Genomic DNA, 16,525 nt, shown 5'->3' with positions numbered 1-16,525 from the left:
TAAAAATTTATTTGATTTGAAGACTGTTCTCAGAACAGGTTTGTCTGTCTGTCGCACGCACTCATACACACACACATATCCTGTTGCTCGTCAACCAGCCAACTAGCCAGTTCGTCTCCATACTGTTTATTCTATGTTGTGTCGAGCTGCAAACAATCCTGTTGGGTACCGTGGAGTAGGAAGATGCCCAGCTTTTTTCTTCTTCTTTGGAAGGGATGTGGGGCAAAGACTTTCGTATTCTTGCCCCCTCAGTAATTTTTTGAGGGGGAAGCTGTTCGCTTTGCCTTCCCTTGTACATCCTTTTAGTTCTACATTTTCAAGAGAATCCTCATCTGCATTCTTTGGACTTTGGTGGCATCTCCTTGCAGGTAGTATCAGCGAGAACACCAAGAGCTGTGCAGTCTTGACAATGTTTCCAAATAAATTCTACCTAGGCCCATTTCGTCAAAGTATACAAGACTCACAAGCTGTAAAACACTTCAAAAAGCAAACAAGATCACCTGCTTTTCTCTCAATTTTTTTATAAGTACAACAAAATTAATTTTCTTTTACAACTAAGTATTATAAACTAAAGAGAGAGAGACCTTGATATAAAGTGCAGTTATTAAAGGCTTTGGTCAAACATCAGATAACAAGAATATATTTCCAGAAACTATCTGTTCGGAAAAATGCCTTATATACATATTACAAAATAAGGGAGATTTTATATATATATATATAATATTATAAAATAAAGTATGAAATTATACAGACCCACCAAACTGCTCATGACTTTTTTCTTCCGGCTTTGGCTGATCGCCCCATGCCATTATCCAAACTGGCCGGCCAAATCCAAAATCGAGAACAATTTACAATCAATATACAGAAACATTGGCCATTTCCCCCATTTGGAAGATTGCGGGCTTTGGTCGTAAGACAACCTGTGTGTGTGTGAAAGAGAGGAAGAGAGAGAGAGCAATTATTGTATTATAAATTCTACACACGCTGTCCATTCTTTCATGCAGGGTCAAGATTTCATTGAAGGTTTCACGTGCATATCATCTTGATGAGAAGATGACAAACAGACTCGTGACTCACTTCACTTGACAGGAACAACTCGGTGTCCTTGTCGTGGACCAAGAAAATGTAACCCCGGAATAAGTGTACCCTTGAGGTAGCGGTGTCCACTCACCCCGTGTATCAAGATTGTGTATCATGTCCTCCATCTGGCATTCCCACCCCGCTTCTTTAAAGCTGTTCAACTACCATCTGACTATGCTTTTCAACTTTATACCACAATTCCACATCCTTTGACTCCTTAACTTTTGTGTGTTGTTGGAAACTCGTCAAAAAGAAAGATAAATTTCATGCTTACCGCTAGGTTTTGTTCTTACAAAGTAAGTTGAGAAGATTGCTCTGTAGGCAAGAAGTGTGCATGACAAACAGCAGTTCATCTCGAAATTAGAGTCGAGGGTACTTACAAAACTTCTCGACCCTGAAGTACTGGGTGGATCGTATTTTAATGAAGAAGTTTTGTGCAAAGTTAGCTAGTATTTATAGTAGAGAAATCAGGACTGAGCAGCACTTCCTCTACCGAACTCCAAGAGTCTCTGGTAAGTTTTTTTTAATAGCTTATGTTTCAGAAGCAATATTACAATTTAAGAATATGTCATGGATTGTCAACATCTCGTTCATCATAGAGAATAGGAGAAATTTTCTATCTGTCATGCTTCTCGGGTACCTCCAACCAAAGTATTTCCGACAGTTCTAAGACCTCTTTTGTTTTTCCCAGAATGCAAAAGTACGTGGGTATTTCATTCGCTGTTGTTTCTCGCGGCTGTGATATTATATTTGTTGAATTACTAAAATAAAAAAAAAATAGTTATAAAATCCGACATCCCTATTCCATATTTAATGCTGTTGCAGTTTTTCTTTCTTTCGTTCTTTTTTTTTTTTTTCTTCCTTAATTTAGTTTGGTGGGAAAGTTTTGCTTGCCTAGCTTTGACATGTATGTAGGTTGTTTCCTCTTTTCTTTGTGTAAATCCTTCGCTAATCCATCAGCTGATCCCGCCTTCCAGATAAATCCCGAGGACAGGAGGGAACAGGCGGGGAAGCTGGGGTTGGGGAGGACTGTTAAATTCTTAAGTTACGCCTATAAAAGGTTATTGGTGTCAGGACCACGCTGTTTGCTCACCGCCATTCTATTTCACAGTCACTTGATGCTTCACCACCAAACGTGTCAGGGTCACGAACCCTCAGTGCGCGTGTTTCTGCGCGTGCGCACAAGTGTAGGACCACTGTCACGTGCGTCTGATAAGATGCCAGACTTCACAGTCACATGCAGAAAACTTAGAAGCCTGTGTCTGTACGAACAAAAACATTTAAAAAAAAAATTCTGTTACTTATTTTTCTTTTTCTTCCATTTCTGTTTTTTTGTTTGTTTGTTTGTTTGTTTGTTTTGTTTTGTATTTTTGTTTGTTTGTTGTTTTTTTGCTGTTGTTTTTTTTAAACTTCTGTTTTTTTTATAAGATTTTACTTTTTATATTTCTGTTATCGCGCTTTCCTCTTTTCTTTCATTGTTTCTTCTTTTTTTATTTACTGTTTTCGTACTTGTCACTCGCTAGTCTTTTTTTTTTTACTTTTTATATTTATCATAAAATTGATTGTCTGTCTGTCTGTCTGTCTGTCTGTCTGTCTGTCTGTCTGTCTGTCTGTCTGTCTGTCTGTCTGTCTGTCTGTCTGTCTGTCTGTCTGTCTGTCACATCCTCTAAATCTGTGCTAATTCTGACTTACGATCTGTTTTTGGTTGTTTTATTTTTGTTTTTTTTTTCTATTATTTTTTTTCTCCCGCAAGGCGTTGTATCTTGCTATGTGAGAGCAATATTTTCGAGATTTTTTCATTATGTTATTATATTTGGCTAATGTCGCTCCATCTGAGACGCGTCTGCAAACACACAGGCGTTGAAACGCCCACGCATACTAACTCAATGTCGAACTTGGATACCCCACCCCCGCCCCCACTTCTAGTGCACCTCCCAAACTGCTTGCAAAAACCGACAACGGTGATTGCAATCACACAAATGCAGGTGCAGACACACACCCTTTATGTCTCCGCGCCTGCAAACACACGAGCATACTGTAAAATACACGTGCGCCTCTTGGTGTTGAACACGTGCCTTACAAACCGTCTGACTTCGGCCGTTGACGCGGTTGGAGTTCACGCAAGTCTACGTCAGTGTCCGAAATCGGACGAAGCGCAAAGGTCATCCTTTTGTCTGAAGAAAACCTGTTTGCTTGACTCGAGCGGCCGAAGGTGCGAAAGTTTAACGCGATGTGTCTAATTAAAGCGGTTCCTACAAACAGACCTCGCACTGGGAGCCGGCCATCCTTCACCACAATAGTCCCGGTGGTGCACTCCTCCCGTCTAACTCTGACAGGCTGGGACAACCTTTTCCAAATACTCGTTTCAATCAAGCCCCCAGTGCACTCTCATTTTCCTCCAATTTCTGACGAAGGTGCAACGCAAGACCTTCGTGATAAAGGGCCCTTCCGTTCTTTAGAAAAACAAGTCGTTATCTAGGCCCCTCTTAAACTGGCAGGTAGAAATGTAACACCTTTGGTGGTGCAGGTGGCGCAGGCGCACCCCCCACGTCTCGGCCGTCAGGTATAAAAGGAGTCGACTTCGATTTCCAGAAGCAGGTAGACGGAGGTAAGTCGTCTGACATCCTTGGTGATCATTGCAGCAGTTCAGAGAGCTTTGCTAGGGAATAAGTGTTAGGGAGTTGTTCTTGCTAAGATTAACTCAGCCGAGAGATGTTTTGCTCTTTAAGTTGATGTTCTTGTACTTGATTATTTCAAGTTCTAGTCATGTACTCTTTAAGATTCTCTTTAGCAGACCCTCATTGAAGGTGTTCATAGAAATTGATAGTCAGGACAATGATCAAATAACTTTGTTAGTTTCTGAGCAGTTGTCTCGATAAAGCCGTTATATTGATGCGGGATCAGCATCTCATAAAGACTTCGGGGTATTTTTAAATGCAAATGTTCTAAAGGTATTGTAAATGTTTAGGAAAGGCATTTTAAAAGCTAGAATGCTAAACAAGGCATAAAATACAGTTTTAACCTACCTGGATGTTAACGATTTTGTTTCTGTTAGTTTATATTTCTTTAATTTTCCCTGATTATATCTTTTGGTTTTCAATGTTCTGAATCTCGTTTTAGTTTGTTTTTCGGAGGAAGAGGATTGTCTAAGCTCGAAGATTTAACAGTTTTATCTGGCTAAGAAATTTAACGAATGTCTTGCTGTTCTTTGACAGTATTATGCTCAAGTTGGCGTAAACAAATATATTTTAAATAAATAAAGTTACGACAATCGTTCGAGAATTGTTCACAGCACAAAATGTCCTACAGAGGCGATAATGTAAAGAGTTTAGGAGTCCTAGATAATTTCTTGGCTTACTAGCTCAATAAAATGCTTTTCTGTTGTTGCTGGAGAAAGCTTTCAACATTCTGTATGTCGTCTTATCTTTATATAAGGCTCTGTTCTTTTCAAGATGGCGAAGCTGTTGGTGATCACGTGTTTGGCGTTCGGTGCCGTGGTAGCTCCGGCTGCAGGATATAGTCTTGCTCGAGCTGCCTATGGCGGACTGCTGCCGGTGAGCTGCACTATTTTTTGTACCTTTGGTCCATTGTTTTGCTTCATTTACAGTGTACACGAATGAAGGAAGAAAAAATTAATGAAAGAAAGAATAAGAGTAAAAAAAGTAACTGACTAGTTTCTCTTCGTAACTTTTCGATGAGGTAACCTTTTCACCCGAAACATCTTCTGTGTCACAGCCTGTGTCGTATGCCGAGCGCCAGCAAATAGGACTAGCCGATCGGTATTCATCGGTCAGCATGTCAGATCTCTTCTCCAGTGTCAAAGTTGATATCCGGTCCGCAGCTTACGCCTCCCGTCAGGAGGAGCTGGACATCTATGCCAGAGGAGCGTTCTCAAAGGTCGGCACCTTGTTCTGTGTGTGTTCGTTTGTGCGTGTGTGTCTGTGTGAATTACAGACTCTTAAGTTTGATACACACGTATATATCAGTAAACATTCTTGAACATCTCTGCAGGTCATGGACTATCTGGTGAAATCCAAAGGTGGGCGCTACTCTTTCTTCGACGCTGCAAGCGACAGGGTGGACATCAGATCCTCAGTCGCCGTCAGCAGGGAACAGTTGCCTCCGCTCTGTACCAGAAGTTTTATGATGTGTTCCTCGACCAGCTCAGATTGGAGAAGATTCAGGTGTGATACATATGCATTTCCCTCTCTTCCACTCTCAAGTTACCTGCAGAAAGCTTTATAATAGTAATGAAGCTTCCAAGTAATTATGATCGGCCTTCAATTAGAAGAAAAAGTAGCTTTAAACTCATCGAAGATTTGAGGTTGTCTTAGTAACTCTTTTCAACGACAAGTTGTTTTTTTTAAGGACTAGTGTGGTGCAAAGTTGTTTTCTAATGATTGACTATAGTTCTTCCATGTTTTTTCTCGACAGACCAGCAGCGTGGTCAGCTCACAGCAGCAGCTGGAACTGTTGGAGAACTTCGTGGGACGCGCAGCTGGCCTGGATATCGTCACAGCTGCAGCTGTAGCCGAGAGCGAGGAGCAGTTCAGACAGGTCGTCGGCACCAGAAACCCAGTCAAGGTGAATTTCTAACTTACACCTACCTTTACAAACACATATACCTGGGATGTCTTTGCTCTGCACATGCGCGTTCCAAAAGAAGGAAGTGATTAAAGTCTGATGGCTGTTTGATCGTTCCGAGGACTCCGGTTCTCATCATCGTTAGGGATATGTGGTCAGAATAACAATAATAACACAATGTCTATTGTTCTCAGGGAAGTTTGTTGATGTCCTATCCTCTCTTTGACTCCCATATTAATTCTATGTCTTTACTTCCTTAAATTGGAACAAACAACCCAACATAAAACAGAGCAGTAACTTGAAATGATTTTTGTTTCGTCCAGGTCATCGCTGATGCCTTTTCTGGTTTCCCTCTCCGATCCCCACAAACCGCGTACGAAAGTTATCTGCCCTTGAATGAGGTCTCTCCTCGTCTCGCTCCACTTTCCGGTGGTGTGCTCCAGAGGTTCAGGACGGCACTGGATGATTTCCAGTCCATGTTGAGGCTTGTTCCAAACGTTATTGTCAGGGCCCGCGACCCCTTCCGTAGAGCCATCGATGCCCTCGGCCAGATGCGACAAATCTCCGTCTTCACACAGCAGGCATCGAGTCTTCAATCCTGCAGGAATGCGTTCGTGAACCTGGCCAGCCCTGTTGACTGTAAGTTCACGAATCCTTTACTATAAAACTAGATAAATTAATACTTTTCTTTACGGTTTGTCAGCTGTTCGATAGCAAAAGTTCCTCTCTTCCCTCCCCTTTCTTTTGATGGCAATCAATGATTAACAAAGTTAAAGATAGCAAGAACAAGAGAACGAAGGAAGAGGAAGAGAAGAAGATTGATGATGATTGATGACGAAACACAAAATATGCCTGCATAATCCCATAATAACAAAATTAAGAGTATATTTTCACCACCTATTCCAGCTTACGAAGCTGCCGTATCCACCCTTATCTCTGAGATCTCTGAGGTCAATACTGTCCTTCGCTCCGACTACGACCTGCAGACCCTGAGTGGTGAGCAGGCCCGCACCGTCCAGACCGTCTTTGCCAGCTTCCAGCAGAAATTCCAGGTCTTCGAGGAGGCCCATGTCACTGTTGGTCGTTCCGTGGAGGATGTCGTTGTCAGCATCAAGCAGTTCGAGGAAGTCTACCAGGTTGTCGATAAGTCCTCCGTGGAAATCCGTGACGTAGCTGGGTACGTGAGATCCGCCTTCTCTCAGTTCTCCGAGTCGCTCACCACCTTCCGTAGGGTCTACACCGAGGTCGACGTGCGCGTGGTTTCCGTCCGTTCTGCTCTCAAGGACTGTGGTTCTATTTCCGTTCTGAGGGTGAGCTTTGTTTTTTTTTTTATTATTTATTTATTTTTTAAACACAAAGCTGCTCTATAACCTACAGTATAAGTAGGCGTATTGTCTTCTCTTATAAATACATAAATAAAATTAAAAATTGGAGAAGGAGGAGACTTACTAATGAAGGAACCTTTCTCTCGACAGAACGTCATCCAAACTACCGAGAGAACGACCCAGACTGGAGCATACAGCGTCTACACCAACGCCAGGGGGTTCCCAGCTGTCCGTGACTACGTCGACTACAGCAACTACCAGGACTACAGCAACTACCGCGACAGCGCAGTGGTTCGCGATGGCGCCCTTCTGCAGGACGCGAGGGCAATCGGCCGTGACTTCCGCCTCCGCCCTTACGCCGGCCTCCCCAACGTGGGCATCTACAGGGACGTCCTCGCCAGCCCGGAAGTGCGCGTCAGCCGCCTGTCCCTCCCATATGCCAGCCCCAGGATTTTCGGGGACTACGTTGTCGATGCTCTGAAGCCAGCAGTGCAGGTTGCAGATAGTCAAGTGCAGAAGGTAGAGACCTCCATCTCCTCCCAGACAGGCTCCACAGTTCCAGTATCCGGAGAGCTGCTGCCACAGGTAATACTATTAATTCCAACAGTAGCTTTAATAGCTTTAATACTGAATGTGTGGGAAAAAAACCCAATTTTATGTAGTGACAGACATGGATATCTAGAAAGAGATGCCTGGGGGATCCTGACCCGGACCACCATCACTTCCACTTCCACAGTGTAGATATTGCAGTTGATGTATATGCCTCTGTCCAACAGTCCGAGAATGTTCTGAAGGAGCTATTCAACCGCATCGACTCCAGCGTGCGTGCGCTTGAGGGCTCGCAGCCATTCTCCCCCCTCACCCTGGACGGCCAGAAGTACGGAGTGGTCTTCAACGCCTTCGTCGACTTCCTGAACTTGCTGAAGCGTAACGAGAACTCTCTGGCCATCGTCGTGCCCCAGGTGCAGACACAGACCCAGGTGGAGCGTCTGCAGACATGGCTGGATGAGCAGAAGGAGCGTTTGTCCAGACTTGCTGACGGAGTGGTGAGCATTCCTTTTTCACCCTTTCAGAATACTCTGAACAAGATTCAGTATACCTATACCAGATACTTTAAAATGTAGCACCATTCCTTCTTTGTCTATTCATCTGCTTTGTTCTCTTTCAGGTCCTTGGACGAAGTGCGCAAGAAGTCAGTGCAGATGTTGTTTCGGCCGTCAGTCAGACAGATGTTAACCTGAGCCCACTGTCCAGCCTCTTCCAACAGGAACGCCTCCAGAAATACTTCTTCCTCTTCGAACTCTTCGGTCAGCAGGTGAAAGAACAAGTACAACTGGCAGTTCGCCGAGCTCAAGAGGCTGAAAGGTATTGTTCGTTAAGTATTAACCCGTATATATATATAAAGGTCGACGTGAATTCAGATAAACGTACAGTTGTCACCATCACCGATTCTCTGGGGTTATGACTTCCGGTTTCAATTAAGAGAAATGACTTGGAAGATATTCAGAATTATGCATCTTCACTCGACAAACTAGCGACATCTTCTAACTAGCTTCTTTTAAAATCATTGTCTGAGGTAATATTTAAAAAAAAAAATGTCTTTCGTGGGACACGAAACTTAGCAAATGTAAACACATTCTGTTCTATACAATTATCAGCAATATTCTGTCGTAAAAATTTATCTTTCTTTTAACGCCTCATAACAGTATTTCTCAGGTTTATGTTCCGTGCTGTTTCAGACTGGCTGTTTTCAAGGAATTTGTGAGGACCATTGAACAAGTTCGGGACATCAAGACTCGTTACGAAGCTTTCAAGACTCAGCTTTCCAACACCATTGTGTAAGTGTTCATTGAATGAAAAAATAATAAACAGGTAACACGACATTTAACTGAATTGAAACGTTAATAGAAACACCTGAATATTTTACCTGTACGAGAGATCATGGAAGCTTGATGACAGTGAGACACTAAACACTTCTACACACAATAACAAGGGACGGAGGAATAGTGAAAACAGAATTGAAAAGTAATAAATGATTTTTTTTTTCTGTTTTCAAGGGCCCAGAGGTACCAGGAATTTCTCCGTTTTGCCCAGGTTTCTGGATTCATCCCTGATGTTCTTTCAACTGAGGGTGAGAAATATTGAACATATTATTGCCTGATGAACACTTCTCCCACACAGTATGACGATTTGTATCGCTCTCTTGAAACAGACTAGTATTTTATTTACCCCAAAGAAGATCGTTCACACATTTTGAAAATTAAAATACTCGCAATAAGTCCTTATTATAGTTTAGTGAACCAGTGACTTAAACTTGTTTTCTCTCGCTTTTGTATGAACAGTTCAGAGGCTAAATAGTCCATACCGATTCCTCGATGTGCCACGATACGCCAACGGGCCATTCAACTCTTACCAACGATTTTACAAGGTCCAGCCAGCCTGGTAAACAGGTAAATATATAACTGAACCTTCAGTCTGAATCCACATTTCACAAGACTAAAGGGAGATCGTCGACTGGTCTGTTAAACACGATTACTCCCGTCTCTGAATGAAAGAAATGATTGATGTACTGGCACCATCAAGCACGTGACTGTTTTATATTCTTGTTGCAGCTGGCACCTTCATGTCATGAGATGTCAGCAACACCCTGGTGTCCTTTTAATCATCGTTTGGCACTCACGGCCAAGATGGTTCCACACGGTGTTCTGACAGCTTAGGATTCCGTCTTATCTTTTGCCTCCGTCTAAAAACGTTTTGTTTGAAACTTTATTTATTTTGAAGTGTATATTCACTGATTGTCTCTGATGTCTCGTCAGTTGGAGAGGGAATAAACTTGGTTAAACTATTCCACAGTTGTGTCTTCATTGCTCGGTAACTGTACTGTTGTGTCAACAGTTTTGGTTAAACTGCCCAACTGTCTTTCCTTTCTCATTAAACTTCTCACCTGGCGTTGACGACCTTAGCAGAGTGGTGATGAAACAACAAAAGTTCTCACTGCTCTGTGCCAAAGACACAAGAATGACCCAAACAATGGACGAAATCACTAGTCATTATGAGAACAGCAATAGTGTCAGAGCTATAAAACAATATACTAATCAGTCACCCAAGTTTTGCTGAAATACAAAATCATATCAGCATCACCGATAACCGCTAGCACAACAGAGCACTTAGAAGCAGCTTTACAGTTGTCTCATCCTGACATAAAACTTTAATGCTCAACGATTGTATAACCAAAAGTGAGCTTTCCTATGATAACAGCAGGCGTCCGACAAAGGAGCCCCCCTTGCCGCTCAACATCTTTCTGGGGACTGTCGCGAAAACCTCTCCATGAATTCTATCTGCCCCCTTACCCCACAAAACATTTTCTGCACCAGACCTGCATGGGGTTTATAATTGTATAGCCTCGTGTCAAAGGCCATACTGTAGGAAAGAATGGCTGTTTCAGTGATGTTAATTCTAGCTGACCACACAAACCCCAAGAAAACATTGACAGGCCTCCCTACACCGTTAAAGGACTAAATCACTCATCTATCACAAATTAAAGATATAACCTGTTATTTATCATTTTGTTATAAGGACTAGTCTGATACCATCCAGTTTTAGCTCAGTAGTGTTCTTTCCCACCGGTTATCAAACACTGGTTGAAAATGCAGTTTGTAAGCCACACCTTGTCACGCTGCATCAATCAACAAGATCTGCGGCAATTTATACATTACTGATGGCTTTTGTGCCCCGAGTCTTCATTAAATTCAGGCCCTTACCTCCATCCACTCAATCTGCCATAAGGGGTCTTCCCTCCAAGAATAAAAAAATCTTGATTGTAACAAAACATTTGACAGGTGGGGTGAAAAGGTAGTCGAGCATGGTGCGAATCCATTAAACAATGGCGTATTCGGCTTTATACCCTAGGTGCTCTAAGGCTATCATTAGAACAAGAAACCCATGTTTGGGATCTTTGCAAGTAAAGAAAACTGCCTACTCTATCTGGTGACAGCAACAATCCAAGAAAATTCCGTGTACCATACAAGCAGAGCATGTTCATGGCCAATCATGCAAAGAGGGCTATGGGTTGTAGACACTATTCTTCTCTAGAAATCTGGATGTCATCTAATCCAATTTGTTCTTTTCTAACCAACCATGGTATTTGGGTCTGCAAGTTTTAAGCATTAAACCACAAAATAATTCCCGTTTTAAAAAAAAAGCTGAACGAAAGCAGCAGGGGCACTTTGAACACTGCAGCTGCATTTTAGACACAAGTAATTAAATTTTTGTCTCAAAGCAATAATTTTATGTGCTACCACAAGCCTTCTCACACTAGCTACCTGGAAACAAGAAAGAAAAATAACACCATAAAAACAGACACCAAATGAGTCTGTCCACAACTTTATTTTCTGCTTGATCATAAAAAGTTTTACTCCTTTTCTGTTGTCTTTTGGATGATCTCGCGTGTACCCCTGAGACGACCAGTACGTCTTGCAGCAATAAGACCAACCTGTAAAATGCAAAACACACTGTAAAATACTGAAGGGCAGTCTACAGTTCACTTATACAACTGAAGATGTTGCTCTGTGTTCAGATACTGTATGCTCTCTATCATGGTAATCAGAAGCAGAACTGGAAAAATTCTCATCACAAAACAGAGCAGTAAAGTTAAATACAACTGAAAAGCTACTGCCATTTTTCTTAAGTATGAAGCTGACTAAAGGTTTACCCTAAATATATTTTATAAATAACTATGAAAGCCTCTTACTTCATTAAAGAATGAATCAAACTTTGCATTAATAAACATCAAACATTGCTATGACTGAATGTCTTGAAATTTGTCCTAAACCTTAGCTGTGTTAACGAAAGCTAATTTAGTCTGTTATTAATGATGCTACAGAAAATAAGTGCCCCATAGATTACTGTTTGTTATGTGCTTATTTGTGATAAGCCCTATAGTGAAATCTTGTGTAGTGTTGAACTAATTTATTAAAACTATCGATGGTGTTTTCAAGCAACATTCAAATTTATTGTCAAAATGGTGGAAAACTTGTGATCTTGCTGTTTTTCAGAGATTGTAATACTGTCTGTCATCCATATCAGAAGCAGAACTGGATAAAATCTCATCACAAAACAGGGCAGTATAGCTTAATTATTACAACTGGAAAAGTTGCCATGGCATGTTCTTTATATCCAAAGTTTGAAACTAATATGACAAACTACAGGTTTTATAAAGACCTACTGCAAATCTCTTACTTTTTCATTACAAATGGACTAACCTTTGCACTGCAAGAGCACATTGTCTTAAAATGTCCTAAACGCAACCCCATAGTGCTAGCTTATCGAATAAAAATACACAACTCAAACATTACTGTATGGCATGTGCTATGGAGTAATAAACCCTACACTAAAATCTTGTGTAGTTTCTATCTATTCTATTAGAAACAATGGACGTTGACATATTTTTAAGCAACATTAAAATTTATAGTTAAAATCTCATGATCTTGCTCTGCTGTTCAGAGTTGGTAATATTGTCTGTCATCCTTTTCAGAAGCAGAACTGGATAAAATCTCATCATAAAACAGAGCACTCAAAAATCTTAGGAAGGCGTCAGGGTTAATCATCAATTTTATAATACTGCTGTCCCTGTATGTCACAAAGTATTTACACAAAGCTAATGTCTTCGACAAACAAAACTAGCTGAACAATAAATAACAGAAAAAAATGTAAACACCAAGTACTAACCTTTCTACCAGCGGAGGCATCTCTGCGGACTGTAGAGGCCTTACCGATGTGTTGGTGGTTACCACCACCGTGGGGATGTTCAACAGGCTGTTGGAAAATAAGTGAGATGTCTTAGAAACATGGAACATCTCAAATGCATTAAAAGTATTCTAATGACAGCCAGAACAACAAGGCAGCTCATTTAAGGAAGGGAATAGCTTAAACCATTTACATTGTACTTCTAATCCATGCAACATTTAATTCTATACTTACATTCATAGCAACACCCCTGACAATGGGCCAGCAGTTGCGCTTAGCCTTGTACTTGTGGTAGGCACGACCAGCCTTCAAGATGGGCTTGTCAATACGTCCACCTCCAGCAACAATTCCTGCAAAACAATGCTATCTTTAAAATGTGAAGATGGCAATCAGCATGCAAGGGTTTAAACGTGTTTAAGTAATGAGAGAACTTATGTTTTACAAGTAGTGGTATATTACTCACCAACCATAGCACGGTTGCTGGAGGGTATGACTTTTTTGGCACCAGAAGGCAGCTTGACACGTGATCGCTTGGTGTCTGGATTGTGGCTGATAACAGTGGCATAGTTGCCAGAAGTGCGAGCCAATTTACCACGATCACCCGTCTTCTCCTCAAGGCAACACACGATGGTTCCTTCAGGCATGGATCCTACAGGAAGAATGTTTCCAATCTGCAGGTTGGCTGAAATAATAAAAATTTGATCCGTTAACTGTTAGTCTAACAAAAAAAACAACTCTACACATACCTAGGAAGCCTCACTGGCTACTAATGTAGCATCATCTACAACATTAAACTGAAGTATACCAAACTCTGCCAATACCCTGTATTACCAACACAAGAATCAACTGATCTGAATGTTACCACACTTAAAGTGATTTTCCTTATAAAAAAAATCATTGTCATTAAAGTCAGACACGAATGGTATTAGAATCCTATTTAAAAATTGAAGCATAAACCAAATTCATCCTGACATTATCTGAAACAGCTCATATTGTACTGACTGTGCCTTTCACAAAAGAATGCAGTAGAACTTATTGTTAATTTTACTTCTTGAAACACTTGGTATAAATATTGCTTTACATTGCTAAATATTGATTTAGATTTTTATTGTTAATTTGTTATATTCTGCAAGTTACCCATTTAAGAGTCTTAAACTTTTGCATTACAAATTGCTCGCACAGAATGCATCATAGGGCAGGCTATCAGGAAAAGAAATATTCTCCACATAAACATTCAGGTCAAAGTGAAGAATTTTTGATCATCATTTGCTCTGCCACTTACTACACACTGCATTTAATGTCTAAACAAATATAAACTATGCTGCCACCACCATTTGCTTTGTACTTCCCTACGTTACTATCACTTGATGTGTGCTGACCACTAAAACCAAATGGATTTCATGCTGCATATAACCACAAAGAAACAAAATTTTATGACAGAACAAGTCAGAAAACAAAGGCTACAAACTGGCTAATGTAACTTTTAAAATAATTATATGTGTGCACACACTGACATAACTTTCACAATAGTTTTTACTCCAATGCTAGTTTCTTATATTCCCACCTGACCTTAAAGTATAACAGTGGCAAATGAATTTAAGAGGCCTCCTGTAAAAACATTTTATCTTATTTTAACTTAATATGGAGGAGTCAATACAAGTAAGCTGTAGCTATGAAGACGTATAGGAAGAGTTAATGAAACTAAGGCAGCAGTCAGAAAGAAATGGTTCTCCACAAAAGTATTCAGGTCAAAGTGAAGAATTTTAACATCATCTCTGCACCTATAACTGACCATTTTCTGCATTCTAAGCACTTTGGTGTAATCACCTTTTTGCTTTATATTATGATTACCTCCAACCTCTCCCCTTTGATCTTCACTAAAGAGGTGGCACAAAATATGCATATTCCTCCTAGCTTTACTATAACTGCAGCTGAAAACAATTGTCATTTTCAAAAGGGGTTAACCCACAAGAGAAGAAACTAAAAAAGATAGTGAATTGCAGCCATAATATAAAAAATAAGGAATAAAGACAACTTTCCAACACGCTCACAATCCTTTACATATTTAAACACCAGCATAACTTACCCTTCTTGCCACAGTAAACAAACTGGCCAGTATACATCCCTTCAGGTGCAATGAAGGTTTCAATCCTCGTGCGATACCTGTATGGGTCACGGAAAGCGACCTTGGCCAAAGGAGCACCTCGTCCAGGATCATGAATGATGTCCTAAAACATTCAGATAGGCATATTACTGACCAAACAGGAAAACATTCTACAACAAAAGTACAGGACATTCACAATTGAAAAGAAGTATGACCACACAGTCGTTGTTAGCCATCACTTCGAAAGCCTTATTTATCTAAATTTGTGACACAAAATATAAACGTCTGAACTCACTCTGACTACTCCTTTGATGTATCCATGACGTTCAGCGAAGTCAACAGCGCGCAGGGCTGGTTTGCCTTTCCTGTTTCTAGTATGGGCCTTGAAAACTGACCCTGCACCCTTTCTCTGTGCTCGGATAACGCGGCCCATTTTGGACTGCAAAAAAGGAAATAAAATACAGTTCAAAATATAAAATGGGTAGCAGGAACAGAGTGGATCACATGAGAGTGACACTAAACAATGCGCAGATTTCCAAACCATGCACATTATATCGACCACATTTAAATAAAACTAAGAACAAATACGCTCTACTTTTCACATTTTATCGACTGCGAGAAAGTGTAATTACTAATAGTATAAAAAAAATATACCTAGTCGTATGAAATACGACGGCTCACGCCAAGTGCTAAGCCATCCAATGTCTACATTATTAAGACCGAAATACATTAAGGGTGTAAAAATAAGCCTTTTACTAATAATTAACGTGATTTCTAAAGGCATTTAAAGAATAAAAGTGAGACAGATGAAGTTAATAATGCATGATTTTATAGGATTATATTAGTCTTCAACGTTTACCACGGCTTACCACGACAGGAAGAACAACTGTAAAGGAAGTGACGTGGTCCACAAGGATGTAAGCGCGGACAGTAGTCTCCCTTGAGGAAATCGACCCTAAAACATCGTCTGCAGCAAAATGTCAGACATGGATGTGTTGATGATCTTAGTTTGTTATCTACTGGAACAATGTTTAAACGATAACAAGTAAAAGTTTCATGAGATTGTGCTAGCAAATTCTTTTAATTATAAATGCGTGAAACTGCATTAAACTGTAGCCTTTAATTATAAATGCACAACAGTTTCACATCATCCATCGTGTTTTAGATATTCAGTTCGCGTTTGAAACGCAATCATGCACAAAAAGAATGTCTGTTATATCAAATTAGAACAAACAATAAATATATCTTTGTGTTGATCAGTATATCCACTAAGGTACTGATCAGTGAACTTAAATGTTTACTGCTAAACGGTTCCTTGACCTTTTGCTAATTTTTATAATACAAAAACCGATCTGTGTGCATTATGTGTTAAATACTATATGAGCTTGTGTAGTACACTGCTGATCAGTACTTAAATTTCTGAGTCACTAGAGGTCGACACGAAGATCTCAGTATAGGTTCATAATGTCTTAATCTAAAGAATTCTTGTAATCCATCTTGACAGGCAAATTAAAAATCAATTAAAAGCTACATATATTGTACATATATTTTGAAAAATGTTGAATAACTTTCACGAGGCAGTGACAGTAAAATGAAGAAATTTATTACTATCAAGACTTTATGAGTTGTGAAAGTTGCTATATACTTAGAAAAAAATTAATTTCAAAACAGTTGTACTCTTTCTTTC

The 16,525-nt window shown here is 40.3% G+C and overlaps 2 protein-coding genes and 1 non-coding gene across 3 annotated transcripts; 1 reads left to right on the top strand and 2 right to left on the bottom strand.

Annotated features, from left to right (window-relative positions):
* The first annotated feature begins 3,596 nt into the window (after positions 1-3,596).
* On the top strand, positions 3,597-9,837 carry LOC112555778. Its single transcript, XM_025224286.1, has 14 exons — positions 3,597-3,688; positions 4,533-4,634; positions 4,816-4,977; positions 5,092-5,264; positions 5,515-5,664; positions 5,988-6,303; positions 6,571-6,974; positions 7,140-7,574; positions 7,766-8,035; positions 8,158-8,354; positions 8,729-8,827; positions 9,047-9,120; positions 9,332-9,439; positions 9,602-9,837. Exons 6-13 carry the CDS (start codon positions 6,141-6,143, stop codon positions 9,433-9,435), a joined length of 1,746 nt encoding a protein of 581 aa, XP_025080071.1. The 5' UTR covers positions 3,597-3,688; positions 4,533-4,634; positions 4,816-4,977; positions 5,092-5,264; positions 5,515-5,664; positions 5,988-6,140; the 3' UTR covers positions 9,436-9,439; positions 9,602-9,837.
* Positions 9,838-11,356: 1,519 nt separating this feature from the next.
* Positions 11,357-15,786, bottom strand: LOC112555796 (60S ribosomal protein L8-like). The gene is made up of 7 exons (XM_025224313.1): positions 15,708-15,786; positions 15,134-15,277; positions 14,821-14,962; positions 13,198-13,416; positions 12,969-13,084; positions 12,717-12,803; positions 11,357-11,481 (listed from the first exon to the last, which is right to left on the bottom strand). The coding sequence occupies exons 2-7, from the start codon at positions 15,269-15,271 to the stop codon at positions 11,401-11,403; spliced, it is 783 nt and encodes a 260-aa protein (XP_025080098.1). The 5' UTR covers positions 15,272-15,277; positions 15,708-15,786; the 3' UTR covers positions 11,357-11,400.
* On the bottom strand, positions 12,485-12,554 carry LOC112555994. The gene has a single exon (XR_003097589.1). It is a non-coding gene; the product is annotated as a small nucleolar RNA snR61/Z1/Z11 (small nucleolar RNA).
* Positions 15,787-16,525: the final 739 nt, after the last annotated feature.

The sequence above is a fragment of the Pomacea canaliculata genome, linkage group LG14 (assembly GCF_003073045.1).
Source record: "Pomacea canaliculata isolate SZHN2017 linkage group LG14, ASM307304v1, whole genome shotgun sequence".
Lineage (NCBI taxonomy): Eukaryota > Metazoa > Mollusca > Gastropoda > Architaenioglossa > Ampullariidae > Pomacea > Pomacea canaliculata.
Note: the sequence above shows the minus strand (reverse complement) of the source record. Positions and strands in the feature narration are given on the sequence as shown.